General features: G+C 36.6%; 2 protein-coding genes across 3 annotated transcripts in view; one reads left to right on the top strand and one right to left on the bottom strand.

Moving 5' to 3' along the window:
- The first annotated feature begins 1,269 nt into the window (after nt 1-1,269).
- LOC101298627 (1-aminocyclopropane-1-carboxylate oxidase-like) overlaps nt 1,270-21,257 on the top strand; it is a 23,686-nt gene continuing 3,698 nt past the window's right edge. The window contains exons 1-4 of one of the 2 annotated variants that reach the window (XM_004304032.1): nt 1,270-1,444; nt 1,539-2,102; nt 2,326-2,691; nt 7,851-7,852. In XM_004304032.1, the coding sequence (XP_004304080.1) occupies nt 1,340-1,444; nt 1,539-2,102; nt 2,326-2,619 (963 nt within the window). In that variant the 5' untranslated portion in view covers nt 1,270-1,339 and the 3' untranslated portion in view covers nt 2,620-2,691; nt 7,851-7,852. Of the gene's footprint in view, nt 1,445-1,538; nt 2,103-2,325; nt 2,885-7,850; nt 7,853-21,257 lie in introns of those variants that run through there. The other variant, XM_004304031.1, reaches the window with a different exon arrangement.
- LOC101299106 (probable tyrosine-protein phosphatase At1g05000-like) lies at nt 4,474-8,124 on the bottom strand. The gene is made up of 5 exons (XM_004304033.1): nt 7,815-8,124; nt 7,571-7,664; nt 5,737-5,794; nt 5,594-5,637; nt 4,474-5,500 (listed from the first exon to the last, which is right to left on the bottom strand). The coding sequence occupies exons 1-5, from the start codon at nt 8,057-8,059 to the stop codon at nt 5,315-5,317; spliced, it is 627 nt and encodes a 208-aa protein (XP_004304081.1). The 5' UTR covers nt 8,060-8,124; the 3' UTR covers nt 4,474-5,314.

The following is a 21,257-nucleotide window of genomic DNA, read 5'->3' as shown; positions in this document are numbered from 1 at the left end:
AAGTTAATGTTAATTTAGTTTATTTAATCTAATTAATCACCTGTCAATTTTCTTGTGCTGCGGCATTGTACGTGTTTCGTATGAAGATGAAGACGTTCGATGCCCAAACAAGTTGACTCCATTAGAGCCACACATTGTGTTTAGTTTCCAACTCCAATTAATTAGGAGAAGATCGAGGCCAGGGTAGAAGAGTAATAATTGGAAATCCAACAGCTAGCTACCATTCTTGAGAGAGATTGATTCTGAGAAGGATCCAAGAAAGTAGGGAATGGATTTGGTGTCATGGTGTGAGCAGTGGAAGCCAATTTACAGGTCAAGGTGACATTTAGAAGATATGAGCTTCCCAGCTCGATCCTGTGGTCCGCAAGAAGAAGGTTTTCTTTTTTCTTTTTCATGCTTATTCGTTTTCGTTTGTGTGTTTGTTTCTTCTACTTGTATGCGAGAATGGAAGAAGATAAAGTAGAACAAGGCAATGCAAAACTTGACCTGGAGATCGAGAGCAGCTTGGTTCATTGAACATGTCAAATCCATAGGAGTAACTCGACGGATTGGAAAGGATGATTGATTCCAACAATGATGGATGACGATGTTAGTTAGGCTTGGAATGAAGCTAGTAATTAGCATAAGTTTCATATGTTATTTGGGAATTGGACTTGTAAAAAATGACGAACACAAGTAATTGCCATGTTCATTATATCAGTTAAATATCATGTATCAGAAGTATGCCGTTTCAATTGGACATGTTCTCAAACAAGAGGCCACAGCCTAATCATAGACTCGAACAAGCTAGGTTAATTACGGTCCTTGCGTCCTGCTTAGGTTGCATTATTGTTACATAATGTTAGACTTGTTCTTGTCGTAATAATTGGTGTAACGTATTAATTGGTGTAACATATGAACTTTTGATATTTCTTATATACTATAATTTCATTAACGGTTGGCGATAAATGATTATGTGTAGTTCTTTTCAAATCTGATAACCTAAATAAAAATTTACATAGAGAATGAAAGCTAGGGTAAAGGGTTTTTATAATTATTTTGGAACTTGAAAGGGATCGATTGAGTTTATATTGATTCTAAATCTATTCATTTTCCTTGCCCCCTTTATCACACGTACTATAGTTTTACCCCCAAGAAGAACTTGACCACTTTTACATGCAGTTGTTTGTGTCCTCACGGCAACTTAATTATATTTTTCTCAACTTGATTGTAGTACACAGTGCCATGTCTAAAACCTCTATAAATATCCCACACCCCAAACTCTACTCTCCATTAAAGAATATTGAGCCAACACTTGAGAGTTGAGAGAAAGAAAGAGAGAAAAGAGCTAGAGAGAAAAATGGAGAACTTTCCAGTCATCAACATGGAGAAACTCAACGGTGAAGAGAGAAAAGCAACAATGGAAACCATCAAAGATGCCTGTGAGAACTGGGGTTTCTTTGAGGTAATTATTCATGTCTAGATTCATATATGCTTAGCTTCTTACTTTCTAATTCACACAACGATCTTATTTTCTGGGTTTTTCTCAAATGTTGCAGCTGGTGAATCATGGGATAGCCACTGAGTTTCTGGACACGGTGGAGAAGATGACCAAAGACCACTACAAGAATTGTTTGGAGCAACGATTTAAGGAGCTGGTGGCCAGCAAAGGCCTTAACGCAGTTAACACTGAGGTCAATGACATGGACTGGGAGAGCACCTTCTACCTCAAGCACCTTCCTCGCTCCAACATCTCAGAAGTCCCAGATCTCGACGAAGAGTACAGGAAGGTCATGAAGGAGTTTGCTCTGAAACTGGAGAAGCTAGCAGAGGAGCTCTTGGACTTGTTCTGCGAGAATCTTGGACTGGAGAAAGGGTACCTCAAGAAGGCCTTCTATGGCTCACAGGGTAGTCCTACCTTTGGCACTAAGGTCAGCAACTACCCTCCGTGCCCCACCCCGGACCTCATCAAGGGTCTCCGGTCTCACACCGACGCCGGCGGCGTCATCCTTCTGTTCCAGGATGACAAGGTCAGTGGCCTTCAGCTCCTCAAGGATGGGGAATGGATTGATGTGCCCCCAATGCGCCACTCCATTGTTATTAACCTTGGTGACCAGCTTGAGGTACTAATCGCTCAACTTGTTATTCAAGTTTCTCTGACCTAACAGTCTCTCATTTTTTGAAATAAAATTCATGATTAGTTGGTATATAACACAATTTTAATTATGTTGTCAGATTATAACAACGCGGATAGATTTAAATTTTATAGCTTTCATGGTAAAAATGTAATACGTATATTAACTGGACTGTGTCACTCATATACCCGAATTGTTTGAATGGATATAGGTGATTACTAATGGAAAGTACAAGAGTGTGGAGCACAGAGTGATTGCCCAGACAGATGGCACCAGAATGTCAATAGCTTCATTCTACAACCCTGGAAGTGATGCAGTTATCTACCCGGCAACATCTTTGGTGGAGAAAGAAGCAGAGGAGAAGAATCAAGTATACCCGAAATTCGTGTTCGATGACTACATGAAGCTCTATGCAGGCCTCAAGTTCCAGGCCAAGGAACCCAGATTTGAAGCCATGAAAACAGTTGAAGCCAATCCCAGTTTGGCTGCAATTGCTACAGCTTAATTAAGAACAAACTTAATCTACTCTACTTTAAGTTGACGGGTGTGAACGTGTTGAGCAAAGTTTTTGCTTGAAGTAGATTTCAAGGTTTACTATAGCTACTGTTGTGTGCATCATCAGTTTGTTGTTGGTACTTTTGTAGAGAGTGATTTACCAAGGTTTCTAATAGTAATATATAGTAAGGTTTCTATAGACATGAGAACTTTGCTGTATAATATAATCTGTCTCAGATCCCTAAGCAATAATCAAAACCCAACTAAGCTTAACTAGATTCTGTTAGTTATATAATCACTCAAACTTGTCCAACTTATGAAAACAAGGCCTCCAAAATCTGTGATAAACTAAAGAGGTTGAAGCCGTGAAGCCATTCGGCAGCAACCACATGCCGTCATGCCGACATGATGAAGATGAAGTTTTTTTTTCAAAAGCAATTAGTTAAATTCCAGATCAATCAAAGGCGCAAGAGGAATATAAAAACAAGAAATCGGTTGCTTTCAGGATGGGAAAAGAAGGCAAGTTGGCACTAAAACGAGCTTTGTCATCTATCTATGCCAATGATATAAGGATGTAGCCATTGATAATTTACATCGAAAAAAATATGAAGCTCGGATTGGGAAGTATAACTACTTTCATAGCTTATGGGACTGTGTTCATTCTAGAGTTCTTAACGATGGAAACCTTAATGTAAAATATCTCAAGATTGACAATCATTCATACAAGCATCACGTTTATAAAATATGCGGAAACTCTTACACAGGACGAAACTAAAGAGCATTTTCAGTACACGGTGTGTATCTTCACATACATACATAGATTGTCAGGATTAGAGGAAATAATATAGAAACATGTGCTCAAACATATAGATTGTTATGAATGGTTAAGATTACGTCGTGTAAATACACGTCGTGTATACAAAAATTTCCAATGAAACTAATGTATATTCACTTCTGACGTTGACACGATCACAAGTTTGAGTAGCTTCGTTCACGAAATGAACACGATTCCTTTTTTCTTTTATTCGGACAAAGTAAATAATCTCCAAATCAAAGGGCTAAAAGCTTTCCAATTGTGTATCAATCTTTTTTCCCGTTGCAGATCGACGGTTTCTTTTCCTCAATCTTTTACCAAACATGAGAGAACCCAAATAGTAGTATCCATAACATGACTGTATAGTCCACAACGATATTCTGTTAATGAGATAAGAGGTACCTTAAACGTCCACACAAAGGGTTCAACTTGTGTGAGTGGAGGATCTAATACTGTAATACATAAGGTTCCAGTCAGAACAGAACAGAAAAACGTAGGAAGATCAAACCACTTGTCTTTCTTGACTTTATTTTTATTTTTAGTCAGAGTAATTCAAGAATGATCTCAGTATCTAAGAAAGATCTGGGTGACATAAACAAACACAAAAGAAGAGCTAACAAAAAGCTTAATTAGGTAGCCCTAAAGTAAAGTTTATTGAAGTTTGAAGCAGACATTCCCTATAAAATTACAATCCCAAAAGTTGTATCCCAATCTATGTAACTGCAGATAAACTTTCCCAGCTTTGTAAAAACTAAGGCAAAATAAATGAAAGAGACCTCATTCAACCTTAAAAAATAACCAAGTTGACCTTCTTTTCCCACAATTGTATGGTATCAAGGATAACAACTACACAATACCACACAGCAACTAGCTACCATCATCATAATCTTGATGTAAAGAAGGCCTTGCTAGTTTAAATGTGGACATGTTTGGAAATGTAGGGCTCTAAAAGCACTTATGTCCTTTGTGTTTTCATTGTCAAACACACCTTTAATATTTTCTTCAAGTAGTTCACTACTTAAGCAGCTAAGATTAAATTAATCATTGCCGACATACCTATCCTGATTCACAAATTACTCTATTTGATGTGCATTGTTTGGTTTCCAAGTTACTTGACTCGTTCACATTAATCCCTACGCAAAGGAAGCATTAAATAATACAGATATCTGTGCTAATACTTTCAGAATGAACACTGCATAGAACTACAAAAAGGAAGTTCATCCTTGTTCTTATTTGAAATACTATGAAATATAGTATTACCAGTTGAACTCCAATAACAAGGCTGGAGTCCAATATGGGCAGTTTTGACAGACTTATATGAACTCACAAATTCAGCATCATACAAAAACTCATAGAGTTAAATAAGGAGAGGCTTTACAGAATATGGTTTTAGGATAACTATTATGCACTCTCTTGACTACCCAATCAGGAGTCATGGGTAGGCACACTGCCTTCTAGATAAAGCGGAGAAGACCAAAACCTTCCGGGGATGACCAATGTTATACTTTTAACTCGAGCTAACCATGAATTTGAAGAACCATTCCGGGCATATCTAGTGTCCACAACCACAATCACCCTTTGTTGCAATCTTAATTAGTAACAAACTGGATAGAAAAGGATAGGAGGACTAAAGTTTGGAAGGTGGGAAAGTGGAGAGGGTTGAGTGAGATTTAACGAAAAAGGGGTTGTAACACTCAAAGCACACAAAGTGCTATTATGTAGAATTTATTTATTTCAATAAGGAAAAAACAAGAACAATTCCTTCCTCAGAAATGCATACTAGGAACTCATCAGTCATCACTTTTTCCTGTTTATTCTACAGTAGATCCTATAACTCTCTTCTTCACCTAAAGAAAGAAGAAGCAAAAGCCATCAATAATACTGGCTGATTTTACCTCTTCGAACATGAAAATGGCATTGGTACATGTTTCAAACTAGAAACATCAAACATCTCCATAAACCTCTGATCTGCAATTCTGGCTTTGGCAGCTGCAAAACGCTGGTACTCATCAAAAACAGATGAGAGGCACCACCTCTGCAGTTTTCTCAAGCATCCAACCACACAACCAGTTCGATGCTGAAAATGAAATCAAAGTTAGCGATCATTTAAAATATGATGGAGTACTTGATATCAGGAAATAAGTACAAACGAAACCAACAGTGTGCATACCTTCCCTCTTTTGCAATGAATTAAGATCGGGTGATTCCTTACATCTGCAATGCAGGGAAGTAAATAAATGTAAGCAACTCACACGGCTGGAATTCTGGTAATTTCAGAAAAGAAAAGCATGACATTGTGAATTTATTGCATACCAAGGACAACTTTTAGTGCTTCACGGATTGTATCCTCCGGGATGTTTACAAAAGGCTCCTGAAATTTGCAATTTTAAACATCAATTTCCATATTTAATTCCAAATTTCACCTAACATTAAAGCAATCAACTGCATATTTATCAACCCGGATTCATCAGTAATTTCCTTCCATACGGAGTAGCTAAGTTGTTCAACCACTGTAGAAGGTTATTAACATGGCTAAGTAATCTGCAGTTTAGGATAAATGAATCTAAACCACTCAATTGCAGTAAGAGATAAGAATGTTGCTTCTTTAAAAATAAAGATTTATCTTAGGTAATTCTCAAAATCAATCTAGTATAGGTGTAAAATTTCCTCCTGCACCATTGCCACCATATCTCTTTTGATTTGCTTGAAGAGATATCCAATACTCTGTGACTATATTCTATGGTTATTTGTAGTCATAGAAAGCTAGAGTTTTATGTAGGTCACAACTTTATAAGTTCACATGTACCGTCTTTAACTCCTGTAACCAAACAGAGAGACCTATAATGCGGATACTGGAGAGCTTACTGCAGAGCTATGATCATATAATAAATTTAAGATGGACTAGTTATCATGTTTCCATATGTTATGTCAGATGTGCTCGAACCAGAGTATTTGTTAAATAATATACATAATTCAAATCTAATAAAAGTTATTGGACACAATTCTGGTCCCCCAGGAATTCCAAACCTCTATATTTAGCTGTTTAGAACATCCGATGACTTGTTCCTGATAATTTACCTAGGGAAATCTCACAGCTTAGTGAAGAGCTAGCTAAAGGCAACATGATTGTAAAGGTAGTTAATGAGGAGTACTTTCAAATAAATGATAGTGTACCATACTGGTAGACTCCAAATGAGAGTAGAAACTATATGAACAGAGAGTGCACAATGCACACAGAAAATTTTGAGTATTACCTTAAATAATTATGCTTGAAATAAGAATACTTTAAGTTTAAACAATTAAGATCAGATGAAGTTTGTAAATCGGTCAAAATTAGTTCCAAGAAAATATGCAGACACAAATTTAATAGACACAGTGCTAAACATAACAAAGCCAAGTTGCAATTGCTCACTGTTAACATTGCAATAGAACCATATGAAAAAAACAATAGTCGTTTCCCCCAGAATCATAGTGAATGAATAGGCCTTTGAACAATGAAACTAACATATACATGCGATCTATTTTGGATCACATAAGCACAACAGGAATATTCACAAACACAACAGTGCATGTCATATGTCAGAGATGAAGAGGCCAGAGGACCCATCATCCTAACCAAAAGAAAAAGAAAATCCAAAAGGAAAAGTCCCCTTTTTAAATTAAATTAAATTAAATTAAAATGTAATTGTTGAACTTAATAATCAAATAACAGCAGGAGAACCACAATAAATGAGCTATTATGAATCAACAACTAAAGTTTCTTGATAAGGAGAATCAGTTAGGCATGAAGGACATACATATCGTATTTTCTAGTTTTATTGAACAATTTGGTACCACAAAAATTAGAGATATCGTGACCAAACTAACTAGCTCTTCTTCACCAGAAATACTAGTGAACATGCAATTCTGGTATAATTTATGATTTTTAGCCACAGCCTGATATGTTCCCCTAATGTCCGGCAACTAACAGCAGCCTCCAAAACCTCTATTCGCATCTTATCTCTTTCTAAAAGATGATGGAACAGTACAATATCGCAATTCAAAGATTCGATCCAAATGAGCAGCATCGATTCACATACTACCAACTTATTAAGCCGAAAATTATTAGATCAGAAAAATAAGAAAACTCAGGAGATTCAGCAACTACCTTATAGCCTTCGATCCCAAATTGAAAAAGCTTAATCCCATTCGACTTAAGGAACTCCACGTTCGTCTCTGGATACGGCTCCGGACACAGACATCTACAAGTCACATATAACAATCAAATTAACACATGAATTTTTACTTCAATTCCATCAAATCAGACTTCAAACTTCAAAAATAGCTGAGCCGTACAGAATCAGCAAAACTCAGAGCTGAGTGGCGTGTAGAGAAGGAAGCGAAGGGCTTACATGATGGAGCGGAGGCCTAGGGTTTGGAGGAAGGAGAAGTTGCTGGAGTCGGGGAAGCCGGACCGGAAAATGCCGTTATCGACCATGGCGAAGTTGAGCGGAGGCATGAAGAGATCATCGGCGCACTCTTCTCCTCCGTCAGCGGCGGCGGCGGAGGCGACGGACGGGGAGAGGTGGAGGACGTCTCCGACGACTTGGATTGTGCGGCACATCTCGTCGGTTTCGTGATGGAGCTCCAGTTTCATGTCAGGTTTGGAGAGAGAGAGAGAGAGAGAGAGAGAGAGAGAGAGAGAGAGGAGGAGGAGGAGAGAGACGACGACGAGTAGGAAGAAGAAGGTAAGGAGGTAGGTAGGTAGGTTAGTTAGGTGGGTACGGGTACGGGTTCGGTACGGTACGTAGTTACGTTACGTACTTTACCTTTCCGTTTCGTTTTTTCCGTTTTTTTACGTTTTTGGTTTTACGGTACCGGACCGGTCGGTAGGTAACGGTAAGGTTAAGGTTAACGTAAACGTTACGGTTAACGTTTAAAGTTTTAACCGTTTTTACGGTAACGTTCCGAATTTAACCTTAACGTTTAAAGTTTAACGTAAAACCGGTTTAAGGTTAAAAACCTAAAACGGAAAAAAACGTAACCGTTAAACTTTACCTTTTCCCTTACCGAAGAAAACGGTTTAAAGTCCCGTTAATAAACCGTTAAACCGGTTTAACAACTCGTACTACGTACTACTTTCTTACCTTTCTTTTACGTTATTACTCAGTAGTACTACTTACTACTACTTACTTCTTACCTTAACAACGTAAAGAAGAAGACAACGAAGTCGACGTACGACGACGACGACACGAGGAGTAGNGATNATNAGTNAGACGTACGTAACGTTTACGACGTACGTACGTACGTACGTACGTACGGTACGTACGTACGTACGGTACGTACGTACGGTACGTACGGTAGAGAGTGAGAGACGAGTAGAGAGAGAGAGAGAGAGAGAGACGAGAGAGAGAGAGAGAGAGAGGGAAGGGAGGGAAAGAGCGACGACGACAGTGGAAGAAAGAAAGAGGTGGAGAGGGGTATTTATAGGTGGGAGGGTCTCGGGGGATCATTTCGGATATTCCTTGCCTTTTTTCTTCTTTTTTGGGTGACGCCGTGAGGGACAGTTGGAAAATGAGAGTCAGGTGGCCCACTTTGATTAACAGTTATTAAAATTTAAATATGTAAAAGCGTAGAATGAAATAGAGACGGCGTGGATTTTGGTGAGTGAAATTATTAAGAGAAAAATTAGCCGAAATGGTTTTTTATGCAGTGTGATTGAAATTCTTTCATTTTTTTTCTTCTTAGGTCCTTTGAGCGAAGTTGTAATGAAAAGTTAGAGTTAGCCAAAAGAGTGGAGAAAATTCACTAGCTTGATTTGAGTGTAGAAAGAAATCTAGGCAACCTGGAAGTCTATGTTTTAATAGATCGTTAGAAATGTTTATGGTCGACAACATAGTGGGAAACCTTAATATGAATTCGTTTTGACGTTGTCTTTCCGTTATGTCACTGGTGTGAAGCAAATGGAGTTGCATACGATACTAATATGAAAGGTTTTGTTTTCTGATGCATTGTTGAATACTTCTGTTTAGTGGAGGCTCATGTTACTATTGGAGATGCTCTAACATTTGTAATATGAAGTTTATGCATAATGCCCCCCACCCAGACCCATTGTACACGTAAATTCATGTTTTAATAGAAGTTAAACCTTTGTCGGATATATTTGATCGACGTCATAGTGGAAAAGCTGAATTATGTCTTCGATTGGCATTGTCGCACCGGTGTAAATCAAATGGAGCTGTGCAGATTACTAATATGACTAATTCATATTTAGTTGGTGCGATGTTGAATACTTATGATTAGTGGAGACTTTTTTTACTATTTAAGATGCTTTAACTCTTGTAATCAGGGATTTAGGTATTAATTAAGAGTTGAAGTCAGTCGCATTGGCCCTTATTTTCAAAAAGAAAAGTTAAACCCTATGTTGCAAACAGCGTAGAAGAGTTTTTTTGTCAAATTATTAATCAATATATTTTTATTGAAATATTTAAGAGATACGACAATAAGAGCTAGATTTGTGAATTTGCCTCACCACACATGAAAGTACTTTTTATATTTTGTTCATATTATTGAGCAATTTTTCTCGTATAAATTTAAAATTTGAACTTAGTTTTTTCTATATCTTTCCTACATTTTGTCAACTTGGTTAATATGGTTGCTTCACAAGTAATGCAAGACAAATGTCCAAAGAGCACTTATCTTCTTTGGTAGATAGTAGGCCATATATAGCTTGAGTGGGAAGGTTCAAACCTCTTGTCGCAGGCATAATAGAAAAATCTATAATTTAATTTATTGTAATTAAGTAAATATAATGTAAAAATTAACTCTTAATTGTTAAACGATTAAGTGATGTTGAACTAAATTTAGATAATCTTTATCTCAAATCAACATGATCGCAAACCTAGTCAGTGGCGTGATCGTTAACCAAAATTGAGTAAAAATTCTATTAGTTAGAGACGTAATCATCTTGTTGTTGTTGCAGTTGTACATTTTGAATTGCGTCTACTTTCGAGATTTGAACACATATCATTGACGATTAGATGACAACGATTTTCTCCCAAAATACTTCAATTATAAAAATTAAGTAAACATTGGGCTACTTTATTCCCCAATTCGGCCATTTCAATGCTTCAATCACAGCTTCAAAGCTCCAATCATATAATTTCATGACTATATTAACATCAATGTCTTACCACTTGTGGATTCATCGAACATACTTAACATCCCAAATAAACTATCAACCAAATTTAAAAAGATCCCTCTTCAAACGAAGGATCCAAAATCTGCCTCACAAAGAATAAAAGGGCGTGCCATGCCACTTAATATATATTGGAATAGTGTCGCCTAATGATATAAAGTTTGGAAGAAGAGGCATATAAATGGTACATTCTAAGGAATATTCGAACCTGCATATACAATGTGGGGCTTTCCGAAATTGCGATGCCCCTGCGCCACGTACTTTGTTATTTCGTCTTATTAGTAATTTTGGCGCCAAAAGACCCTACGCCACAAAGTGCAAAGGGGAGCACCATGCCACTTCGTTCTTATGTGTTTTTCTTACTCATTGCTGACTGTGTTTTGTTTCTTCGTATATTCATCGTCCCAATCATTCAATCAAGAGCAGTTCTTAGATCTGAAATTATTGCAGTATTGAAGCTAAGCGAGGAAATATGCGCGTTGTGGTTTGCTCAATTATTAGTCGTATGTATTTTTTTTTTAAATAAAATATTGTATAGTTCTTGTGGTTTAAAGTTGATATCTGTTTAGTTCTTATGGTTTTATTTTAATCCGAATAGTCCTTAAAGTCACGATTTTTCATCCAAATAGTCCTTATAGTTTTATTTTAATCTGAATAGTCCTTAAAGTCATGATTTTTCATAAATAGTCCTTAAGACCTTTAACTGAGAAAATTGTCGGAATAACTATTTTGATGAAAAATCATGACTTTAAGGACTATTCAGATTAAAATAAAACCATAAGGACTATTTGGATGAAAAATTGTGACTTTAAAGACTATTCAGATTAAAATAAAACTACAAGGACTAAACATATGTCGACTTCAAATAAGAATGACTGAACAAATTTCAGTTCTTTTCTGTTTTTTTTAGTCGGTTGATCGAACATTAGAATTAATCAGTTGATCAAATGATTCCAAGTCAGATATGAGCATTATATATTTTGGTCATTTGATTGAAGTTTTCGGACTTTAGAGGTGATTATCTTATCAATTGTTTAGAGTTTGCTCAAAATTTCAGCCTCTATTGTCAACTTTTCACCAAATAATTGAATTCTGGAATACAATGATTTATGAAGGACCAGCGTCTCCATCGATCAATACATGCCAATTGACGTAGATATATTGAACTCCAATTATGTCTACCTATATTAATCCATTAATTATTATTATTTTTGAATATGGTTACCCTTACGAGTGAGTGGCGGTTTGATGCATACATATGATGAACATACTATTTAGAATGATGAATATATACTAATTGTTTTGGATCGATCCCTATATATACTTTCTAATTGTTTTGAATATATACTTTCTAAAATCGACAATGAAGTCGAAATTGGAGTATGCAAAGAAAACGTAAACGTTCAAAAGCTAAATTCAACTTAGAGATAGCTCTTGGGAGGAGGCTTAATCAGTCGCTAAAGAACTCGATCTGTAATTTAAAGGAGATGGAGTGGATCTCACTGATCAAGTCCTTTAAACAGTACCAGAAGAGTCTCGTCTCTAACATTCAATTCAATCACATCGACGTCCCATGCACTAAACAACATTACAAACGAAAAGAGTCCCAAATGTTGAGCCACTCGATCTCCAGAAAATATATGACTGTGACATGACATGGAAACGAACCTTACCATGCCACCAGTACCCAAAGTTACATATATAATTGACTGCAGTTATCATATCCTTAATTAGTACTTGGCGTTTGGAAAGGACGCGATGAAAAGAATGATAGCTTGTGGATATAATTCGAGTTCTCGAAAAATGAAGATGCGTGCAATGCGATCGTTTTCGAAGAAAGATGCGTGCATATCCATTATAACCATGCATGACTTTGAATCGTATTTATATATATATGAAGTCTTAGTTAGGGTTCCACATTATAGATGAGTATGAAAGGTTTGTGAGTTGTCAACGTAACTTACCTCTATGTGTTTACAACCAAAAGCAAGAGATCGATGCTTCAACAAAATTTCATTAGAGTCATGCATGTTTGGCACTCTTTTGGCACTCTTGAATGAGCAAGTTTAACACATATATGTACGTTATCCCCTTTGACATCGGCTTATATATATAATTAGTGGTGGATTCAGGATGTAAACTTCGTCTAGGCTAATTAGCTAGCTAGAGCGGCTAAAAACAAATTTTTTGTTTATTCTTGTCAATATTGTTTCCAAGATCACTTGTGTCAAGCTTATATATATAGTTATATATACACGATTATAATTATATATCAGGGTCGGTTTTGGCACTACCATGGATACACGACTTGTTTAATACGTGATTAGTGCACTTGAGATTCTGATCGAGCTCTTGCTCTGGCCAATCTGCCTATGATCATCTCCACCAATTAATTAAAATGCATGGTTGCCTAGAAATTAGGTACGTCTTGTAATTTATAATTGATTGATTGATTATCAAACGTTCAAATTAAACCACCCGCTATAGTGCTATTTGTCATCTTAGTTCATAGTGGCCAACTAGTAGAATTGCACTTCTTCGTTCTGGTTAGAGACACAAAACTTAAAATTTAAAAAGTGTAGTACTTTAAAGTGTTATTATGTTACACTCATTTTCCATCCACCATTACCGATCATACACTCAACCAGTTAAGGATAGAGTTTCCAAGGGCGTTGTTGCTTCTTAATTGAACGTGTCCAATTATTTATATAATGAAGAATTTCTAGCTAGCTAGAAGTTGTTGCTTGGTCATCAAGAGAAAGTTTTCCTAGTTTAGAAGTGTTTAAGAACAAGTGAATTCTGGTTATTGGGGGATGTAATCGTATCATCTTATCAGTACTAACTAAGATAATTGCATCTTAATTTTTTGGGTATATATGCTCTTATTGCTTGGATCAGATTTGAAACCCTAGCTAGCTAAAGATCGAAGCACACGTACGTACATGCAGTCTATGATTTCAATTGAATCGTATATGGCACGTAAATAGCTAGCCCCCTAGCTCTAATGAAACAATAATAAACAAACACTGTGTGCATGTTTGCCTAAATTCGAGCATTCCCCAGATTTTTTCTCTGGGCTTGCAAAGTTCATCTTCTAGCTACCTTCATCCTAATTCAGTCTGAAACGTCCCCGTCCCCATTTGTATATATTCAGATTTTTATTGAGATTCTAAAAGGTTCCTATATTAGGATCTTTTAAAGGTAGGTTGCGTATGGAATCTTTGAGTGAGTCATTCGGGATCTATTAAAGTCACATAGAGTTTGTAGTTTTGTAGTGTTTAATTTACGTGGTTGCTTACTTTACAGTAATGAATCTGAGTTGTTAGGTAGAAATTATGGGGTTTGAAACTTGAGTGTGGGATCATCGATGTGGCTACGTTATCTTCGTGTTCAATTGTCAAAGGCACAACAATAATTAGAGAAACTCTGACCATAATATATGTATTGTATTGCTTCACCCACAGGTCTTGACTAACTAGTTGTTTGTATGTCGATAAGCAGCACAGTTTACACTGACCGCGACTGCAAGGCTTTCATTTTTGTACCAAGGCCATCTCTGATAAGGAGGGCTATATTAGAGTCAGGGTTAAAATTTAGCCATTTTAAATAATATAATTTATTTATAAAATGATGAATCATCTTCAACAATCATTTTTAACAAGGGAGGGCTATATTTAGCCCTTTTAAATATTTAAAAAAAAGAAGTATACTCACCGTTGGATCTCAACGGTCATAGAAGTTGGACCATGAGATTTTATTTTCAAACAACTACATCACATGGGTTTTCTTCTTGTTTGAATTTTTGCCTCATTTTTCTGGGCCCCAAAGAAGGGCTCTAAGGTCACCTTGAGGGCCAAATTTGGACCTCTCCACTCACCTCCACCCCTCTAGCTCTCTAGCCCTTCATTATTGGAGCCCATGTTTTACAAATTAGGGCCCTAGAGTTCACTTGGCCCTCCTTATCGGAGATGGCCTAAGATGTTAACTCACGGTCATTTCGCATAATTTGATTTGAAATATAACACCGATGGTATCGTTAAATCGGCCTAAGTCCTCAATCACCATGGAAATGAAGTTGTCAAGTTTGATTCAAAAGTCCTTGCCTCAACGATAGTGTGCGAGTCCCAAACAATCTGATGATCTTGAAGTTATCTTACATATATAAATTTCGAGCCACGATCGCATCATATGAAATAATCGACACAACATATACATGTAATGAAAATAATATAAGATATTGATCATTGTATTAATAGTTAGTAATTAATCGGTTTTATCTATTTGTGTTTGATACATATGACACTTCTCCATTTCTATTTGTTTGTGCTCTCATTTTTCTCATAATAATTGAAATTGCCTTTCAAATCTTAAATCTCTAAGCCGATCGAGCATATACCGGGAATTTGAATTACAGTGTATATGGGAATTAATCGAGAGGGAATTGTAAGCCGAGCACAAAACGTCGGCGTTTTATTAATACGTGTTTAGGTTGATTGTGGATTCAAGACGATGGTGGAAGTTGGAACAGAGGCCAGGGTGCTGGGCGAGCGGGGCAAGCTTTCTCGATTTTCAGAAATCTTGGGGTAAATGAAAAGTTATAAACTAAATAATTTCTGTGGGGTAGGCGGACACATGGCGCGTCTAGGCGGTTACAGCTGTCACGGGCCTATACGGGCTTAGGGGCTCCACCTCTAAAGAGTAAAAAGAGGACCCATAAAGCTAAATCAATGCGGCCCACTACTACCACCCAGTCCCAGTGTTACTGAATAGTTCATAAGCGAAACGCTGTCGTTTTGTTAATTCATTATGCTTCTCGAGTTCTTTCACCTTATCGTGTAAATGGATGAAACGACTTCGTTTATTGAGAGTCTAGTCTAGCTATGGAGATCAAAACAATTACAGGATAATCAAGAGTTCAAGACACTGGTTTATTGGCATCTCTAACTCAAGTCATCATCTCTAGGGAATTAGTTTTGAACCTCCTCGATCATGATCTGTGTACCTCTGCGCCGACCATGTTGGTCAAAACTGGTCCTGTAATTAGGACCACCACATCACTGTAGGTGACATTAGCATGACAAAGTAGCTAGGCTCATGATGAAACCTCTCAGTAATCTTCACGGGTTTGAAACTCTGAATCAGAGCGTAAAATATTTAGGGTTTATAGCTGGGTGCACTCGAGTATGTAAGAGTTTTGCAGTGTCTACTCTCTGAGTCGACAGAGATAATTAATAGAAACAGATGAAGAAGTCAAGAACACTATTAATCGGGGAAGGCCGTGTGAGATTGACTTCACAATGTATCAGTTTCAGGCTAGCTGATCGAGTGAGGTCCCAATAATTCTGAGACTACTGCATGCATCATGGCGAGGTACAATAATTACTTAAGACATGAGAATTAGAGTTCTGGTTTTGGTGTGATTCTGGGAAGGTTTGCAACTTTGCACAGAGAGACAAAAGGAGGAGAGGGTTGCTTCGAAGAGAGACCTACCTAGGGCTCTGTGATCTTGTTCTTTCTCTATCTCTCTGAAGAGAAATTGAATGATTCTATCTCTTGCAATGTGTATATGGAAGGCTGGGATTTACCAGAGCTAGCTGGGGAAAGGGAATTCAAATATATATGGTCAAACTCGATCGCTTCCATAGTTCCACAATGGTTTAAATTACTCAGTGATACTGCTGGTCTTGTACAACATGGTGAAAATAAGAGTTATATATTCTGGATAGTAGAAATTAACAGCGAGTGATCAATGAAAGTCAGAAAGAGGTAGAAGACAACAAGAAGAAGAGAACAAATAATAGAGAGGAGATTTCTGAATCCCAAGAAACAAACCATCATTATGCCTAGTCTCGATTCAGTCCTATACCTTGAATGAGACCCATCACCTTATTTTTCCATTAAAGACCTTATTATACCAACCAGCCTTTATTTCCTTCTGTGAACCATTCCTCGGTATAAATAGCTGCCCTTCATCTCCTACCTTGTTTCACCAGCGCTACTATATCAGTATCTCTTTCTCCTGGCCTCATTCTTCTCCTTCTTCCTCATCTTCTCTGCAGATTTTTTTTGCTTCGAGTCTTGACCATGGCTCTCTGCTTGGTGCTCCTTTTGTTCATGGGGAAAGAGAAGCATATGAAAACACTAACGAAAGCATGGAATTAGAAGTCATGGCGATATCTCTCCTGAGCTTATTCTTGTTATATTCATTCTTTTCTTTTCTGAACTCCACGAAGAATGTTCGAGTTTTCTTGACCTTGCAAGCCTGAAAATGCTCTGCTTCAAGTCTAGATTTCGCTCGATCTCCTTTAGAAACCGATATATGCAACCATTCGTTTCGGGTTCGTGGTAGTTCTTCTCCCCCTCCTATCCCTCCTGAGCTCTGTATAGGTTGCAGAATAATTAGGGAAGTTTTTTATTTGGTCCTTTTGTGGTTGATTTGTGCTTAGTTTGATATCCATTGAAATGTATCTAATGTCTACATGTACTCTAGAATCGATGTATGAAATCTTCCCCTGGAATTGTAAGATTAATACAGGTTTCTACGTTTTGAAATTTTAGTCTGCTTCTCCTTGGGTTAAGTTTATATTTGCATGTACTTATGTTGTGGACAATCATGGATGAGGCTATCAATATCATCTTACAAAAGATGAATTTATGAAGAAAAACTCTCAAGTTCGCATCCAGACCTCCATTCATAATTCATATGATAACTAATTAACTTGATCAAATGAGTTAACGACCAATACGTCGATGCATGTCATTCCCAGAACAGGAAAACAAACTACAAAGATTATTGTCAAGCCCAACATACGTACCTTGAGAGTTTGAGGACATATAGTCTCAAAATTGTCCACGACACTAGCTAAGAGTTATGCTAATAACTTGTTATATATGAATATCTACGTTACATGTAATAAGCAAAGGAGGGCCAGATTGTATATTCAAAAAGCACTAGCCACATTCACATGGCAGCCACCGGAATTGGTAGAGCGTACCAGTTCGATTGAAATTCTTACCGAGATTTTGTAAGCAAATATTTAGTGTCAGATCCATAAAAAGAAGGTTTCAACTTGGCAAGAGTATCAAACAACAGCTCTACATGACTGCGGCATCCATCAGAGAAGAATGTAGTGTTTTCAGAAACCTGTATGTTGATTGGATTTAGAGTGTTCACTATAGCTTATTGCCTAGAAAAGAACATTTCAAGGAATAGCAGAGCTGCATATCGGAAGATCGTGAAGTTTTAAGCATGGACATGCTTGCTAAATCAACGATACAATCTTCTCGGCATGGTTTACTATCTACGTACATGGTAATTCACACGAGTAAGTGAGTAACGAGTCATGAAGATAGTTGCGCTTTCAACTTACCCTTGGCCTTAGAGCATTTGCACCCGCTAGGCAAGAGCAATTGCTGATTTGTCAATTAAATTGTCCCTGCTAATTCACTATTCATATAATGGTAATTCATTAATTAAAAATGTTAAACTTATAATTTGGTTAATTAATAATGAGATTGCTTGTACAACATTAATTATTTTGTGAAAAAATATCAGTTTTTAGAGGCAAAAAACAAATATAGGTGTGAAAAGTTTATATTTATCAGTGGGCTCCACTAAATTGCTCAAGCAATTTAATGGTCAAAAATTGACAATTGAATTGGCATGGCAATTACTATAACATGGGTCCTAGCAAATTGCCCGGGCAATTTCAAACCGGTGCATTGCTATATATATTTGAAGAAAGTTGATGGGTCCCATTAATTGCCTACCAAATTGACGCATCGGTGCAAATGCTCTTATGACACAGAACTCTGTCAAAGTGTCAAGCCATGGCAAACAAGCTTTTGAGAGACGTGGATACAAGCTTGAAGGGATGACTATTAAGGGTTGCGTGACTTTGCAAAATCGACTAGGGTAGAATTTGGAACCCAATCTAGAGAGAGAGATTACTCAGGATGAAAGAGTTCTTCAAACTTCAAGAACTGCCCCATTTGTACTGCCGCAAGGTACGTTGGCATATCATATGGACAACCACTAGAAATTGGTTATAGAAGTCTGTGAGATGGAAGACTGAACAAGTAGAAACATAAGACTATGAAAAAGGAAAACGTAAAGGATGTAAAAGCTTCCCGATAGAAATTGCAATTGTGCTCCCTCATTTTTTTTTTTGGTAAGTAGTAATGTAGGTGTACACATTTGAGGAACCACCCTACAACCCACCTTACGTAGCAGCTAATGTGACATACCCACCGTCATTCAAAACTTGATTTCTTATTCTTTTATATTTCTATTTTTATTTATTACGATAATTTATTTTTTTGTTTTAGTTTCTTAGTTTTATTTTTTTAACCCTATTTTTTTATCTTGTGATCTAATATGCAAACATCTTCAACTCTCTTCTGTTCGCATATGGCGAAGTCTTCTATTCTAAAAAAATTCTGCAACGTCTTTCTATTCTCTTTTGTCAAGCCTCACACTTCATTTTCAATTGATCAATTCCTCTATTTGATTTTGGTTTCCTCACAAACCACCACTTTGGTTGGTTTTTTTTCCTGTTTGTGTATGAAATACAAATAAAATGTTTGGAATTAGGGTTCATGTAATGTGGATTTGAATTTTGGTTTAGCATGGTATTGTGTTCTTCAATTGGATCTTGAATCATCTCTATAACTCTTGTTTAAATATAGCTTCAACACTTACTGAAGGTATAAAGTTCTAGTACGTGTAACTCAAAGCTTTCATACACTTCGACCAATATACCCAGATCAATAATATGGATGAAATCAACACCAAAAGCATAGGTTGAGCCAGATGATGTCTATATATACCCATTTTATTTGGCCCCTTTAGCCCCTTTTTTTAGCAATTGGTGAGAGAGGAGAGAATAGAATGGAAGTTGGATGTTTGATGGAGAGGAAGACGACACATTAGATTAGAGAAAAGATGGAAAAAATTAGGGTAAAAGTTAAAATCATGAAAGTGAAAAAAGAAATATGAATTTTGTAATTAAGAAAATATAAAAATATAGATGAGTCATAAATTAGGCTTTGATGAAGTGGCTATGCCACATAAGGTACCACCTAAGGTGGAATTTAGATGGTTCCCTAAAAGGTGGTACATATAACATTACTCTTTTTGGAATGAGATTACATGCTGTTTTATAAGTGCACAACCTTCACACACATTAGTAACTTCTTGGATTTTTGGTTATCGATCCTGCATTTTTTTTTTATGCAAATGTCCAAGTCTTTGATGCAAGAGCTAAGGATTACCATGTAGCTCTATTTTTTTTACACTCTCAGCAACATACTTAAGAGTCCGAAAAAAAACTTTTGTTCCTCTTCATTTAAACTTCCACCCTCAACTTCCTATTGCTCCCTCTCTTGAAGATCTTGCAAGTGTTGTCACAAAAATGTAGGTGATAAGAGTGCTCGATGAGCTATCAAAACACTTAGCAAATTTTAATCAAGATTCATTTGGAACCAACATAAATTTTTGATGAACGTTTTTCCATTTTTAGTTTCCACAATAATGTTTCCTTCGCCTTTTATATCCACCAACATTTTATTTCTCATATTCACCTTTTTGTTGTTGTTGTTGTAGCAGTCAATGTCACAGAGAAGGTTGGCATTTGCAGTCATATGCTGATGACTGCAAAACACTATCAACAAGTTACACATTCTAATACACCATAATGGCCGCAACATAGCTGACACTAGAACATGTTGGTATCACATTGTCCTTCAATGTAGTTACCTTGTTGATGTTAGTCATGCTACCCTTGTAGTTACAAATTTTTCTTAACATGACCGAACTTGTAACAAATTCCACATTATGGTTTCCCTTTAAACCAACTTCACATGTATGAAAGTATGAAACTTAGTACATATTACTTAGAATAAGTTGACTATTCCTCCCCTCATTGTTTTACTTCACTACCTTCTTTTGTAAAAATGAGAGAAATGAGATTGTAATTCTTAGTTTCAAAAATATATTCGGCCGGTAGTTTATTGTAATATTTTTTTCTTTTTCATATTTTATATGAGAAATTTTAAATACACACCTCTAATCTCTTAATACACACCTTTATTATTTTACATTTCACATCATATTTTATTTGTATGTTTACTTACAAAAACATTCATCAATTTTTAAGGAAAAAAAAAGAAACTTCCTCTTCCCTAAAACGTAACTCTTCTCCACTATTACTACGCATCAAAATAAAAGAAATAAAAATCTCTTCTCTAAAATTCATTACCTGAATTTCGACTACTGTCGTAATCACATGTACTATCACTACCAGGACAAGCACTTTAGCCGACGAAAAATTTTCGTCGGCCTGTCAGCTTAATTCGTCAGCTAAGATTTCGTCGGGAAAAGGTCGTCTGTGGTGACTTTAGCCGACGACACATGTAGAAGTCGTCGGCTATAGACCAGAGTTTAGCCGACCAAAAAAATGTGGTCGGTTATCTTCCTAGACTTTAGCCGATGAAATATTTAAGGTATTCGTCGGCTATAGTCCTAGAGTTTAGCCGACAAAAGACATGTCGTCGGTTTTTTCTCCGACTTTAGCCGACGAAGAATTTAAAATATTCGTTGGCTAAAGTTTGTAATTAAAAAATAAAAATAACTAAAGCCGACGAATAATAGTCTATT

Source organism: Fragaria vesca, linkage group LG6 (assembly GCF_000184155.1).
Source record: "Fragaria vesca subsp. vesca linkage group LG6, FraVesHawaii_1.0, whole genome shotgun sequence".
NCBI lineage: Eukaryota > Viridiplantae > Streptophyta > Magnoliopsida > Rosales > Rosaceae > Fragaria > Fragaria vesca.
Note: the sequence above shows the minus strand (reverse complement) of the source record. Positions and strands in the feature narration are given on the sequence as shown.

Coding starts and splice junctions, on each gene's coding strand:
- LOC101299106 (XM_004304033.1), bottom strand. CDS start 8,059: ATGAAACTGGAGCTCCATCACGAAACCGACGAGATGTGCCGCACAATC. Junction 7,665..7,814: donor CTAGGCCTCCGCTCCATCAT/GTAAGCCCTTCG, acceptor TGTGACTTGTAG/ATGTCTGTGTCCGGAGCCGT. Junction 5,638..5,736: donor AGCACTAAAAGTTGTCCTTG/GTATGCAATAAA, acceptor CCTGCATTGCAG/ATGTAAGGAATCACCCGATC.